A 15,154-nucleotide genomic window follows, 5' to 3' on the forward strand; every position below is an offset into this window, starting at 1 on the left:
TGGTTTCTTACACATTCAGCTGTTTATTTGTAAGAATGTGTTATTTCCTCTTTTTTGAAGTTACACAGTTTTTCTTTAAAGATTTAAAAGTTCATGAGTAAGACATTAATCCTGGTGCAGTATCAGCTCAGGTGTATTCACATATATTAACTGACATACAGTTTACAGATTCAAAAGTATTTCCATCTAAAAAAATTCTTATTTTAAAAAGAGAGTTTTGTGTAGACTGTTAATTAATCAACATATTGTTCTCATTCATCTTCTTGTTGTGTGGAACTAGAGATCTGCTCTGTAATGATCTAATGACAAAACGAAAGGACACTAGTACAACAGACAAAAGCTGGTGAGAGGAAACATGAGAGGGATCACCTCTAATAATTGTTTCCATTAGCTTTTCTGGGTCTGTTCACCACAGCGACAGGTCATCGTGGGGAGGAAGTGGGCTCAGCAGACAGAGAGGGGAAGCATGGGACCATTGAAACCACAGTGCTCTCCAGATAACAGCAGCACATGCAAACTCTCCTCACATTAATGTCATTAGGTAGAGTGGTGCAGCAAGTATCTGCACTCATGAACCTTTTCTTTTTAATGTGTTAATGGTCATAAATGACATGATGATAAACACAAACTCCAGTAAAGGCAGCTGCTGTAGGTAACAGCCGCTGCAGTCGGCCATATTGTTTGTTTTAGCTCAAACCTCAATGTCTTCCTGTGGCTCAGCAGAAAGAGTCAGGATGTTCTGATGTCTGTCATCTGTTTTAGTGTTGGGTGACTTTACATTTGGGTCACACACCATTTGTTTGATAACTAAAATATTCACAAAACCCCTGACGAACCCCCCTCTCCTCTGTCCCGCCTCTCCAGCATGTGGGAACGTGTCAGGAGGTGCAGAGGACGAAGGCGAGGGCGACACCGGCTGGATAGAGGGTGCTGCCATCCTGCTGTCTGTCGTGTGCGTCGTCCTGGTGACGGCGTTCAATGACTGGTCCAAAGAAAAGCAGTTCCGGGGTCTACAGAGTCGGATCGAGCAGGAACAGAAGTTCACTGTTGTGCGGAAAGGAAATGTGATCCAGATCCCGGTGGCTGACATGGTGGTGGGGGACGTGGCCCAGGTCAAATATGGTGAGGAGGCCGCTGCAAATGCTTCTTATATAAGAGTAGTAGAGTAGAGTACATCTAAATTATTTGTACTATTAATTAATCAATTGATATTTTTACAAACTGGATGATTAATTGTAAAAATATCTAAAATAAAAATTTTTGATGTTTTTTTCCTGACCAGCAGTGAAAATCACAGATAGTGCTAACGGCTAACTGCTAATACCCATAATCATGAATAATATATTTGAATAAGTATTTCAACAAATGTCTCTTATCAATGTAAATTACATTTCATAAAGTGAACTGAGTGTGTTTTTAAAACTCTTCACAGCACTGACTCAAAATGTTCAAACTGGATTCAGTCTGGACAAAAATGATCCAGCAGCTCTTTTTCAAACAGGAAACTCTTCTTCCTGTTTGGTGTTTTTGGCTCTTGTCTCTGCCGCCACCACCACAGATACCAACTCATACCTGTACACCAAGTATTGATATAAAGGCAAGCAGCAGGCAATTAGCTTAGCTTAGCATAAGACTAGAAACAGGGGGAAACTGCTAGCCTGGCTAGAATGACAAAAATAAAATGACAGCTAGTGGTTTTGCACTTGCTCAAGACACAAATGTTTGTTTTTTAATTTTTGTCTGTGTATGAATGAAATAAACACGATATAATGTGTAATTATTTAAATTTAGAGGTGTTTTGTAGGTAGAGCTTTTAAACTTTGGACATAGCCAGGCTTGCTGCTGCTCCCTCCATCCAGTCTTCATGCTAAGCTAAGCTAATCACCCCCTGACTGTATGTTCAGTGGTTTTTATCTTCTCATCTAACTCTTGGTAACATGTAAATAAGCCTGTTTCCCTGCTGTACAGGTATGTATCACCTCACATGTCCACGACACGTCAAAAAGGTGAATCAAACACTGATCTGTGCTCGCGTGTGTTCAGGGGACCTGCTGCCAGCTGATGGTATCCTGATTCAAGGCAACGATCTGAAGATCGACGAGAGCTCTCTGACGGGAGAGTCTGACCACGTACGCAAGTCTGTGGATAAAGACCCAATGCTGCTCTCAGGTTGGTCGTCACTGTTTTGAATTTTCTCTCTCTCACCGTGTGTGTGTGTGTTTGAGCACAAAAACTTGAGACTAAAATACTCTTGAAACATCATAAACCTCAGATTATAAAAATTATCTGATTATATCCTGGGTAAAAATAAACGCACCTCAGTACTAATGATCATAATAATACAACAAACGACTCTACTTAATAAATATCACTTATTGAAGCTGAGTTTGTCTTTTTCCTGTGTGCACAGGTGAATAAAGTAACAGGACAAACTACGGTACTGTAGCTTATATACATTTCAATGTCAGGTGTTAATGCTAATGAACTAATGCCATTCATATTTCAGTCCATAGCTTCATTGTTATAACTGGTCATGTTTTACAAGTATTTGCATATATGACAACAGTTTCAGCACATTAATGTTATAGAGGAGTGTTAAAGAGGAGAACCAATTAGAATTTGGGATCAATCTATAAACACAGAGAAATGTAGAGTTTGGTTGGTAACTTTCTGAGTCTAGTTTCCTAATCAGTATTATTTATTAACAGTTTGTCACATACCACAGATATTTATCACCCGACTCACGGTTCACCTCAGCGTCACAGAGTTGAAGTGTCTTTGTTTTTGTGACTTTGCTGTTGTGGTGTTGGTGTGGTTCTGGTTCAGTGTTGCTGCTCCACCACCTGTTTTCATTGAAACCGCTCTCATAAACCTGACTGGAAGCAAACAGCAGGCAGCTGAAGTTAGCGACCAGCTCATGGACAAAGTGGAGCATTTAGCAGCTAAAGAGCCAGAAATTTTTCTCAAGAGCTGGTGGAGCCCAAAACAGAGGCAGAAGGAAGGTGAATGAATATTGGGCTGAAATTCTCTAACTGACCTCTGACTTTGATGTGTGAGTGAACAGCTGTTGACGATAATGTGTCAGTGACGTGTTTACTGCCCCCAAATGGCCAAAATCCTGTCAGTCGAAACAAAAACAGGGTTTGACTTTTCAAACTTAAAGAATCTCTGTGTTTCCTTTTACATGAATTTAAAGATTCACCAACATTAGACTTCTACAAGACTCTTTGACCTAACGACCTTTTGTCTGACTGCTTTGGATTAACTTTAAAGACAGGGTCAGGGTCTGTTGATCCTGCGTGATGATGTATTTTGATGTTGTCTGAACTCTCAGCGCTTCTTCCCAAGTGGAAAGAACAGGCCATCTATCATATGTTGTTCATTAAACTTTGTGAAAGAACCTTTTAAAGATCCTTACAAAAATGTTCAGACCTCAGGTTGTTGTTTCACCTCAGTCACCACTTGGGGGAGCACCTGGACACCCACCCCTGGTTTCTTCACTGAATCTAAATCTTACTCTGTTTGGACGTTAAGGTACCCACGTGATGGAGGGCTCGGGCAGGATGCTGGTGACAGCTGTAGGTGTCAACTCGCAGACAGGCATCATCTTCACCCTTCTGGGCGCTGGAGAGATGGAGGAAGATGGGAAGGAGAAGAAAGGTGAGTGGAGGAGTGGAACCAGCGGAGACACCACAGAGGGAAAGAGAGGAATATTTACATGGCAGTGTTTCGGTAGTTTTATCACCTCATATAACAAGATGAACAGATTTAATGTTTAGTGACACATCAGAAGCACGAGAGGTTTTGTTCTTGAAACATACAAACCAATAAAGGAGTAAAGTAAATGGATGCTAATAAAAAAGAAGACAGTCTCTTTCATACATGAATATGTCTGACTGCTCTCGAGTCAGTTAACCTGCACTCACTCACAGGAATGGACTGAAAGGGCACTGGCCCAGGGGCCCAAGGGTCAGGGGCCTCTGTTTAAAGAGACTGTTCATATCTGGTTTGAAAGTAAATCAACTTATTAGAGAGAGATGTAAAATGACCACAAAGATGCACAAGACAAACACAGAGAGAAAACGAATAGAAATTGTTGTTTTCTTTTCCCTTCATGTAGGAGTGTTGTGGGGGGGGGTTCCCACGTCTGTCTCGCTCCACTGTCACAGAATCTGTCCATGCTCACACACTGCAGTGTGCATTTGTGTACGTGTGTGTATAGTTAGTTGATCTCAGATAAGAGTCTCAGCAGGAAACACACCAGTTTAACCTTGTAGATAATTTAGCCCACATCCTCTCCATCCCTCTCTCTGCCCCCCCCCCCCACCCCCCCCACCCCACTGTCACACATCCTCGCTGCTCCTCCACCTTTTCTTCTCTCTCTCTCTCTCTCTCTCTCTCTCGTTTACCCCACTCCTGTGCCCTCTTTCACTTTCCTGTCTCTGCCGTCGCACTCTCCTCCTGTTTCTTCTTCCCTCCCTTAATCTGAGGGAGAGAGAGAGAGAGAGCGAGTGGCTGCAGATTGAATCAATTATTGAAAGAGCAGGGGAGAGTGAGGGAGCCGGGGAGATTCAGGGAAGAGTCTTGGTTGGTCAATGTGTGGAGCATTAGTCTTTGCTCAGATTTGTTTTGGAAGAGCCCTGCAGTCAGAGCTGCAGACAACAATACAGGCTACACATACTTTCAGAAGCACTTAAGATTAATATCATTATCAATGCACTCATGGCAGCTCTCACTCCTGCATGGGAATGTGTGTGGTGTTACTGTCATATTAAATGCAGAAATGGGCAGAAACAAGTTACTGATGATGCTTATTCCATCGCTTATCGTCCTCATTCTGTTTCCAAAGTGTTAGCTGTGCACCAGGGAGTATTGCAGTCACTGCAGGCTCTGTGGGCGGGATCATTCAGTCATTTACTGGAGTTCATACATTATTCATGAGACTTACACAAATGCCATAACTTGTTAGTTTTTCCTCATGTTATGTGGGTTTTCTATGGGGCTGTTTACTTTTCACTTTTTTCAGTCTCTATAATCATCTGCAGAGCAGCAAACAAACACATTCACTACCTGAGTTTTTTATTCTTCCCTTTTTGCTCTCTTTTGTTTTCCCCTTTTTGCCAAATCCTCTCATGTGCCCCCCAAAACCCTCCCTCCTCACACACTCCCCACCCAGAGGACAGTACTCAGTTGCTCATCTCCACAGATGCCAGTTACAGCACAGTCACCAATGGTATGTGAGCATAACGTTGTCTGCCCTGCTCCTTTCCTCAGCCAGTGAATGGACCCCAGTACACAGTGCAGTGAAGTGACAGTGACCTATGATGGACTTTTAAAATGTCTCCTGACCCAGTGTATGAAGATGTGTGAACCTTTATCTCTCTTCCCTTTGGTATTGTTTCTTTGTGGTTCTCTGTTTCTGGAAGTGTGTCTTTGGCTGTTCCCAGATCAGAAATATGAGCTGTTGATGGACACATGAACGTCTCTCTCTGTCTTCCTGTTCCCTTCATGTCTACCTGTGTCTCACTCGCCCTCCCTCTCTCACAGGAAAACAACCTGATGGAGCTGTGGAGAACAATCAGAACAAAGGTAAACAAAGCTCGTCACGTGTGTGTGTGTGTGTGTGTGTGTGTGTGTGTGTGTGTGTGTGTGTGTGTGTTTGTGTGTGTGTGTGTGTGTGTGTGTGTGTAAAGCTTGGTTTAGATGTGACTTGAGTTGCTGAAGAGAATGTATAGCCTATGTCTTGTGTGTGTGTGTGTTTCAGCCAAGAAGAAGGATGAGGGCGTTGCCATGGAGATGCAACCCCTGAAGAGCGCAGAGGGAGGGGAGGTGGAGGACAGAGAGAAGAAGAAGACCAACGTTCCAAAGAAAGAGAAGAGTGTGTTGCAGGGCAAACTCACCAAGCTGGCTGTTCAGATCGGCAAAGCAGGTAAAGAGATGTCACACCTGAACCGAGCAGGTTTCACACGAGTAGAGTCTGTAGCCGAGCGGCGGCGTTCTTTCTGAAGACGAGACGTGAAGATAAGGTGCAACGACTCACACTCAGGATTGTGTTTCACTGCTGCTCGGTAACAGACACGTAGAGGGTGATATTCTCAGGATAGAGGAGTGAAGTGTGTTGTTTTTTTTCAGGGCCCATTCATTACCTCACATTACCTAAAATAAGTCCCAACAGGCTGATGAGTGACTCTGACAAACTGTCTCCCTGCAGGCTTGGTGATGTCAGCCATCACCGTCATCATCCTGGTGCTGTACTTTGTCATCAACACGTTTGTCGTCGAAGGTCTGTGTGTATACAACCTCCCAGCAGACACACACATTTCTCCATCCTGCTGAGTAAGACTCTGTGGATCAGACTCTTTGTGTGGCCCTGATGTGTAGTGTGGTGTGTGTTGCAGGACACACCTGGTTGGCAGAGTGTACTCCGGTCTACATCCAGTACTTTGTCAAGTTCTTCATCATTGGAGTCACAGTGCTGGTGGTGGCTGTCCCAGAAGGCTTACCTCTCGCTGTCACCATCTCTCTGGCTTACTCTGTCAAGGTAGACCCCCCCCAGTTTAATGAGTGAACATAGTTACTGGTCCTTTAACCAGGATGAACCTGTGACAAGATGGTGTGTAATAATCAAACCTGAGTAATACAGACTGTGTGAGTTTACCATTCAGATGTAGGTCTGTTGAAAGAACAGTATATTTCAGTTGGTGTTATTTTTTTGTTAACGTGTCCTAATGGAAGCTGGTAACTGTTAGATCTGATCAGAAGGTGCTGTGTATCATGATGTGTGTAATGGTCCTGCACCATGTTAGCCTACATCAGTTACCATTCTTTACCCACACTAGGTCAATATCAGTCTTTGCACAAGTTATATGCAAAGAAAAAAAGCATCTTATATCTGATCATATCTACTCCTGGATTTTTTTTCATTTCAGTGAACAGGTGCTGAATTTTTCCCGCCTCCCTCTCTCCTTTCTTCCATCAATCCATTTCCTTCTGCCTCTGTCCTTCTACCCCACCTCTATCCATAATCGTTCGCTCTTACCCCAACCTTCGTTCCACCCCTCGCACATCCCTCTGCTCTCCATCACTCTGTCACGTGTAGAAAATGATGAAGGACAACAACCTTGTCCGCCACCTGGATGCGTGCGAGACCATGGGCAACGCCACGGCCATCTGCTCCGACAAAACCGGCACCCTCACCACCAACCGCATGACTGTCGTGCAGACTTACTTAGGTGAGTGTAAAAAACTCAGGAATTATAATGAGATAAAATTCAAGGAGCATGTCTTTTTTGATCGGGGTCATGAGGTGAATCAGAGTTTCTGTGTCGTCACTAGAGTGTTTCAACGAAACTCTGTCACATGAGGGAGGAGAGCTAGAGATGATGCACAGTTTTATATGTGTGTTTTTCACTAATAAGTGGCATCTATGTTACTGCTGTTATTAGTTAGTGAAATATTTTCTAACTGTATGAAATATATCTCCATCCACACTGGATCAAATTCAGCCACCTCTGTCTTCTTCTCAGTGTATTTTGCCCATATTATATTTTCCTGTTGTAAATGAAGAATTACTAATGAGGCTGAGGCTGTGCAGTGTTTCCCACAGGCTGAGAACTTACTGTGGTTTTGGGTGATGTGTTGTGTGACTGATGTGCACACAGAGACTCATGTGTCACCCAGGTTATTTTCTATGGCTACAATTTACTGAGGTTCCCTAAACGCCTCACATGCAGGCTATCGATAGGTGGCACATAGAGAAGCCTCTAGTCCCCATGTTACTGCAGTTAAATAAAGTGTGAAAACCAAGTGATTTTATCTTCCGTGCAGGTTGAGCCTATGTATGGGAAACGCTGCTGAGATACCCTGACTTCTATCACTAGTATGAGTCAAATGGGTCAAAATACTACACTTCCCAAAATGCAACTCGGTACCATTGTAAGTCAGTAGCAGTATCTCTTTTTTTGTAGCCACCAGGTCTAAGGTGAGATGAGCCTGATAACATCATCGTCGTTATTTTCTCAGACTTGATGAAGCTCGACTGGTCCCACAGGCGCAGTCATTTTCTCCATGATGAAGAAACTGAACTTCATGTGTAAAACTGGTGGAATGACCCTTTAAACTGTGCTACATGACTTTACAACATATACCCCCGAAACCTGTTGCTTGGCCTTAAGCTCAATATATCACAAAAAGAAATAAACTTTTATTCTATAGCAGATAAATCTTTAATTTAAACTGTTTCCATAGTCAGGTCAGAATAAATCTACTGATATACTGATCTCCTCAGTGTCATGTCCTCCTCACACTGTCAGGTAACAGCAGCAGGTGGAGGAAGCTTGTAGGTTGAATCTTCAGAGGTTTTTATTCAGATGTATTAAAGATAGGTTGTTGTTGCCCAGGTGAGGTGCACCACCGAGTGATCCCCGACCCTGGACAGATCAACCCCCGGACCCTGGACCTGTTAGTCAATGCGATCGCTATCAACAGCGCCTACACCTCAAAGATCTTAGTGAGTCATGCACCGACAGAGATGGTGTTGTTTTGCAGAAAGTCCTTCTCAGCCTTTATGTATTTATGTGCTTTGTTTCCTCTCGTCTCGTCGTTACTCGTTCTCTCCATCAGCCTCCTGATGTGGAGGGGGGTCTGGCCAAGCAGGTGGGCAACAAGACGGAGTGTGGCCTGCTGGGATTTGTATTAGATCTACAGCAGGACTACACCCCTGTCAGAGAGCAGATCCCTGAGGAGAGACTGTACAAGGTAGGAGACCGTGCACCACATCCTCCTTCACAGGTTATAGTGTATTCATAGAGATAGTTACCTACTGCAGCCTCATCAGAGGACTTTATCACAGTTATTAGAACTTATATCTGACTCATATGTACATGTGGAACATTTGACCCCTTTACACTGTGTTATATTGGCAGGGTCAGGATGTCATGTGGGATCACCTCATATGCAAACATGGCTGCAGGAGGTTTCTATTGTATATTACAGTATATTGATATTTCGTTGATATACATAGATGAAAAACAATAAATACTTACATAAACAAAAGGCAATATCAGAATTGTCCAGCAAACCTCTACACATTTTGGCAGAAAGCTTTACTATACAGGCACATTTGATATCACAGTTGGAAGCTCGTGTGGTAGTTTGGCACAGTCAGGGTTCCTGATGTAGGTCAGAACACACAGCTGCAGTTGGTTGCACTTTTGATGATGTAGCATGTCTCACTCTGTATTGAGTTGTAATTTACTGCAAGACATCACAGATGGCACCGGCGTAACTTCCCTGCAGTCGTAGAGACAAAGGATTCACAGGGTCTCTCTCTCTCTCGTTACCCTCCCAGAGAAACAGAGCAACAAAACTTTGAGTCTACAGCCGTGACAGAGGCTAGAAATCTGTTCTTTCATCCAAATAGCCAAGCAGAAGTTCTCTACCTGCAGTGGTAGAGGAAGAAAGCTGATGTAAGGAAAAACAACACCTGAAGTGTTACTTGTACCAGAAAAGTCTCTGCTAAACCCACGTAGGGTCTCACAGGACTGTATAACAAGCGTTATTCATGATAAGGGTGTAGCTGATTGCACCTGCTTCACAGTGATCCTGTGTCCTCTGAGCCTGACGAGCCAACATCACCGTTTATTACACTGGTGCAGGTGTAAACCCTCAGTTACAACCAGAGGTGGACAAAGTACACAGCTCCAGTAGAGATCTGATGCTCAAATATTCCTCCAATACAAGTGAACGTTGTTCAGTCAAATTTTTACTGGAGTTAAAGTACTGCACTACTTGATTTTAAAAATACTTGTATTGGTCCACATCTACAGAGCCTAATGACTCTGAAACAACCCACTGCATGCACTGGCCTATTTGTGGAACCTGTAGAATAACAAGCTCGTAGAATATGATACAAAGCCTGTATGACCTTAAGTCATTTGACCAACCACAGCATAAAAACAGCAGCTAATGTTCCACCTCGACACGTTGTCTCTTAGTAGGCAGTGATGAAGTTTGGTCATAGTAAACACAGCAAACATTTAAAACCAAAGGAAAGTTTCTTTGTTTCTCAAACATCAAACATGGAGTGAAGATCAGGTCGTGGTCTCTGGTGAAGAAGCTTCTGCCTCATCTTTATCTAACGAAGCATCGTCAGACACCGACAGGTTCAAACTGAGCTGTTCATAAATGCAGCAACAGGATTTAACTGTGATTACTTTAGTCTATAATATTTTTTCACATCTTTATTGTAAATAATGATAATAATTTTTATCTATATTTCAGTGATCTGACCTGCAGTACCTGTTTGTTTTATCTTTGTTTATATCTTTTTTACTGTTTTGCACTAAAACACCAAAACAAATTCCTCATATGATAGAAAACCTGCGAATAAACCAGATTCTGATTCTAAGAAAAATAATATTCAAGTAAAATACAGATACTGGAAAATAATCTCTCTCTCTCTCTCTCTCTCTCTCTCTCTCTCTCTCTCTCTCTCAGGTGTATACATTCAACTCAGTGCGTAAATCCATGAGTACAGTGATCAAGCTTCCTGACGGTTCCTTCCGCCTCTACAGCAAAGGAGCTTCTGAAATTATGCTAAAGAAGTGAGTGACGGGTGAAGCTGAGGGACGTGCACAGAGAAATCAGTTGACCTGATGACGTTGGATCACATGACCCAAACTTTTTTTTGCTGTGTCACTATTTTCTGTCTGTGATTTCTCTCCAGATGTTCCTACATCCTGGATGCTAACGGAGAATCGCGCAGTTTCCGACCACGTGACAGAGACGAGATGGTCAAACAGGTGAGACTCGATCATTTAAAGCTCCCAGGTGCAGAAGAATATCTTGAGTATTTTATTCTGAAATTAATTGTGTTAGGTCATTGTGAAAAGGTTGTTCTATTCCCTTTTCACTGTGCCCTAATCCCCCACATTATCATTGTTATTATCATTGTTGGAGTTTTGAGTAAATGTTTCTATTAATTTTCTTCAGGGTTTGATTTTTCTATAGATAAGTTTGAAGATATTTTGGTGATTTATTTTGGAAGGGTCAGCCTACGTTGGACGTGTCCAGTGGACTCTCTGAGTGGGGTTGATTGGCTGCTCAATTAGGGAGAGAGGAAACAGGTGTGGGCTGTCAGATCCAGTTAGGAGAATTTAGTGTGGGGAGTGGTAGTGTGGGAGGATGGTATGCTCCACATAGGTGAAGATTAAGTGCAAGCTATTCAGGGGTCAGAGAGAGAGAGAGAGAAAGACGTAGAGCAGGTGGCAGCTTGTAGTGAGGCTGCAATTTTAGAATTTGTTTGATATGGTTTAAGTTCTTTTTCTTTGAATTGCCCGGGATTCATTTTTGTTTTTTGTTTGTAGTATTTGGTTAATAAAAATATCACTTTTGAGCACAGACTCTCACCTGCTGACAACGTTTTTTTAAAACATCTTTTTAAAACCATCCGGTGCTTACATCATCATCTGCCCTTTGCAGAGAGAGGCAACACCACAGTCATCATAGTAGAATAAGGGTTTAACGTTGTCATCACACCTCTGTCTCCTCTCTGTGGTCACTGAAAGGAGCAGTGTGACATTTTGGGAGACGCTCCTACACCTTCCTGCTGAGATGATTGGAACCATCCTATTTCTGTATGAGGTTTAGCTTAAACTAGAGGCCGCTTGTTCTTTATGTTTAAGCTGTACATAAACTTAATTCTTTATGAATATGGATGTTAACTCTTGTCTCTATCACATCTGTTCTTCTACTGAAGTTAGCATGCTAACCAGCTAGCTCCTGTCCAATGTTCCCTCTAATTTTCCATGTGTCTGGGCACACACAAGCTCCCTGAGCACACTGAGGACCATTGTGAACAACATCAGATGTGCACGCTGTGGCCACACACCAGTATCACACCTGATCAACACCTGGGATCATAGCAAGTTACATGGCTTATTAAAAGAATCAAATTACAGCAGCAATTTCCATTCGTTTACTTTTAATGTCAGTGATTTGACCCACTGAAAATGAAATGCACTGTTGTTAGCTCGCTATCTTGCACTGCGCCGCGGCGCGTATGGGAAGGGCACCTACGTAAGCAATGTCAATGCTGTGATTGGCTGCGTAGCGGAAGTGAACCGTATCGTATCATTGGCTGGACATCTGTCACTCACTGTGTTACACTGCAAAAAGTTACAGAAAAAATGTTATTGCTCTAATTAATTTACAGTTTATGTTGAATTTTATTTTATGCGCTGTATAGATTTTCTTGTGCGCTGAGAATGTGTGAGCAGTGCGCGATTGCGCAAGCGCGCAGCTTAGAGGGAACATTGCTCCTGTCCGATCCTCCCATCTTGTCACTGTCCTGAGTGACTCACTGTAGCCTCCTGTCCATCCTGAAGATGTAGCTGCTCAGGAGACCGTCACCTCCACCTGCTCCTGACATGAAACCACGTTCAGCAGCAGAGAAAACAAACGGTCCCGTTAAACCTGCAACTACTCATTTTTTATAACTGGCAGCAACAAGTTGTGTACATGACACTGATGTATCAGCAGTTACAGAGCAAAGTGATAATTGATTTATTGGTGTCTGTGTCACCTGATGACTCTCAGTCCACTGTTCCCTCTTTTAGCTCAGGGTTTGGTCTCCACAGCTCCTCCACGTTCACGTTGAATTTAGGACAGAGCACCGCCAGCTGTTTCCCACTGCCTCCAGTCTTTGTGCTAAGCTAAGCTAACCTGCTGATGGCTCCAGCTCAATACAGCAGTGGTTCCAAACCTAACTTGTAATTTTTTTCAGGTCTTTATCTTTAAACCATTAAAAAAGGCCTCACTGTGATAAGCCAAGATAGGAACTTTAATGTTGTTGCTGGGCGGACCACATCATTGACTGAGCACTAAAAGATTATAAAACATTGCAGACACAAAACATCGACAGAGGAGAAATTCAGCTTCCTACATGTTTCCTCTGATCTCAGTTCCATTCTGAATGTTCGATCATTATCAAAATAAAAACGCTCTGTGACATAATTTGTCCTCTGGGTTGATACCGTTGATACGGGGTCAGATGTGGGCCGCCAACATTTTTGAGATTCTCAAATGGGACTTGAGTTGGAAACCACGGAAATACATTATTCAGCGTACAGATATAAGTGTGGTATCAATCTTCTTATCATATGCTCATCAAATATATCTCACAAAATATCAAATCATCTTAAAAATGTTATTTTGACAGCTGTTGTAACAGCTGCACAACTTGAGATAATCTACTCTGGTTCAGTCTTTCTGTTCAGTGTTTTCTCATCAGACCCAGTTAGTGTCTCATGTCCCGATGATTATGATCATATCTGACAAAATGAATGCGAGACAAACTTTGAGAAACTATCAGGTTATTTGAAAACACTTGAGATGACGTGTAAATGAAGTTATTACATCCTGAAGCTGTTATGATCACCTCAACATTCACCTGCTGTCATAAAGACCCTCTGTACAGGCTCTGCAGTGCTGGCTGGCTTCTAGACAGATGGAAAGATACATACTGAGGGAAATTCTGGATTTTATGATGCTACTGAATCTCTGTAAGAAAACTGCTTCACTGACTCAGCTGTTCACACTGTACCTTAAATATCCATCAGTAAAAACATCTCCCACATCACAGATAAACAACCACAGCTGCAATCACACTAAACACCAGCGAAAACTGAGGCTTCCAGATCTGGTGCACATGAAAGTGCTTTGCAGATCAGTGTAGTTGTAACTAAAATATTTAGCAGCACATGTATCTGCTCCACGTACAGTAGATGAGCCTGTGCAGGCTGAGCGGGCATTGTTTCTCTGACTGACAGGCTGACTGACCTAAATCTGGCTCATGATCAACGCAGCTTGTGCCGTGAGAAAAATAACTCTCCTCTTACACAACTTTATTCCAGCTCAGCTGCTCGGTTTGCTTCGTGGCAGCTTTATGTCTCCTCTCCTTCACATCACATTGTGTCCGCTCTGCTGTCTGCGGTTGGCTGGGGGTCTTTCCCCTCAGCTGTGTCACAGAGTCCCACAGAGCTACTCAAAGCCTTGTCAGACCAGCAGCTAATTTAATCCAGTTCAGCATCAGATGATGTAAACACGGTGATGATTATTGATTAATAGGTGATTGAGCCGATGGCCTGTGAGGGGTTGAGGACCATCTGCATTGCATACCGTGACCTGCCGTCTAATCCGGAGCCGGAGTGGGACAACGAGGCGGAGATAGTGACGGAGCTGACCTGCATCACTGTGGTTGGGATAGAGGACCCTGTGCGGCCTGAGGTAGACACTGTGGAGTGTGTGTGTGTGTTTAGTTTCAGTTGGTGTTGTGAGTGTGTGTGATCCATTATTCTTTAATCTGTATTTAAAGAATAACTGACACTGCATTTTGAACTAACTTCCTTGTCTCTCTAAGGTGCCTGAGGCCATCCGTAAGTGTCAGCGTGCAGGCATCACGGTGCGAATGGTGACTGGTGACAACATCAACACAGCCAGGGCCATCGCTGCTAAATGTGGCATCATCCACCCCGGGGATGACTTCATCTGTCTAGAGGGCAAAGACTTCAACCGACGAATCAGGAACGAGAAAGGAGAGGTGAGCTGGGGTCGTGGGTTCGTTAAGTGCAGAGTAAACTTACTGAAAAGTTTTCTGTTGTAATAAATTAAAATGAATGGGAAACGGAAGAATTCAAAAAACCAGCAGCTGTGGTGGGATGACCCACTGAGATTGACCGCTTCCATCAAGCCTCAAATTTAAACTCACTTTCAGTCAGAGATTCATTCATCCGCCACACACACTGGTCACAAACTGTCTCTTTTCAATCAGAAGATTAAGAGACAAAGAGTTTGCTCCATCAGACATAAGTTTGATGAATATAAGTCATGTGACCACAGTCAACTTCACAACTGGTACAAAAACAAAGAATCAGTTAAACACAGGATACAGAGATCGATCCATCTCTGTGTTCACATATTATATTGGTCCAATCATAGATGTTCAGTCCATCAGCTCAGATGGAGCTAGTTATTACAATACAACTAATACAGTTAAGTATATTTGTCCACTGGTTCCCAACATAGGCGTCGGGTTCCTCCAAAGGGTCACAGGATAAATCTGAGGGGTCAGAAGAAAAATCACTGTTGTGCAACA

The 15,154-nt window shown here is 43.0% G+C and overlaps 1 protein-coding gene across 5 annotated transcripts in view; it reads left to right on the top strand.

Annotated features, from left to right (window-relative positions):
* The window catches only part of atp2b3b (ATPase plasma membrane Ca2+ transporting 3b), a 46,718-nt gene that overhangs the window by 6,534 nt on the left and 25,030 nt on the right, over positions 1–15,154 (top strand). For all 5 annotated transcript variants that reach the window (XR_011690703.1, XM_071475033.1, XM_071475035.1 and 2 more), the window contains exons 3-16: positions 865–1,122; positions 2,044–2,169; positions 3,535–3,660; positions 5,548–5,589; positions 5,765–5,929; positions 6,212–6,283; positions 6,399–6,541; positions 7,100–7,232; positions 8,400–8,509; positions 8,623–8,757; positions 10,498–10,604; positions 10,727–10,802; positions 14,128–14,286; positions 14,420–14,599. Coding sequence is in view for 4 of the 5 variants with exons in the window: in XM_071475033.1 (XP_071331134.1) it covers positions 865–1,122; positions 2,044–2,169; positions 3,535–3,660; positions 5,548–5,589; positions 5,765–5,929; positions 6,212–6,283; positions 6,399–6,541; positions 7,100–7,232; positions 8,400–8,509; positions 8,623–8,757; positions 10,498–10,604; positions 10,727–10,802; positions 14,128–14,286; positions 14,420–14,599 (1,832 nt within the window). In the remaining variant the exon portion in view is untranslated. The remainder of the gene's footprint in view (positions 1–864; positions 1,123–2,043; positions 2,170–3,534; positions 3,661–5,547; positions 5,590–5,764; positions 5,930–6,211; positions 6,284–6,398; positions 6,542–7,099; positions 7,233–8,399; positions 8,510–8,622; positions 8,758–10,497; positions 10,605–10,726; positions 10,803–14,127; positions 14,287–14,419; positions 14,600–15,154) is intronic.

This window comes from Trachinotus anak, unplaced genomic scaffold (genome assembly GCF_046630095.1).
Source record: "Trachinotus anak isolate AG129_WGS33_773 ecotype Australia unplaced genomic scaffold, CSIRO_AGI_Tana_v1 ptg000004l, whole genome shotgun sequence".
In the NCBI taxonomy this organism is placed as follows: domain Eukaryota; kingdom Metazoa; phylum Chordata; class Actinopteri; order Carangiformes; family Carangidae; genus Trachinotus; species Trachinotus anak.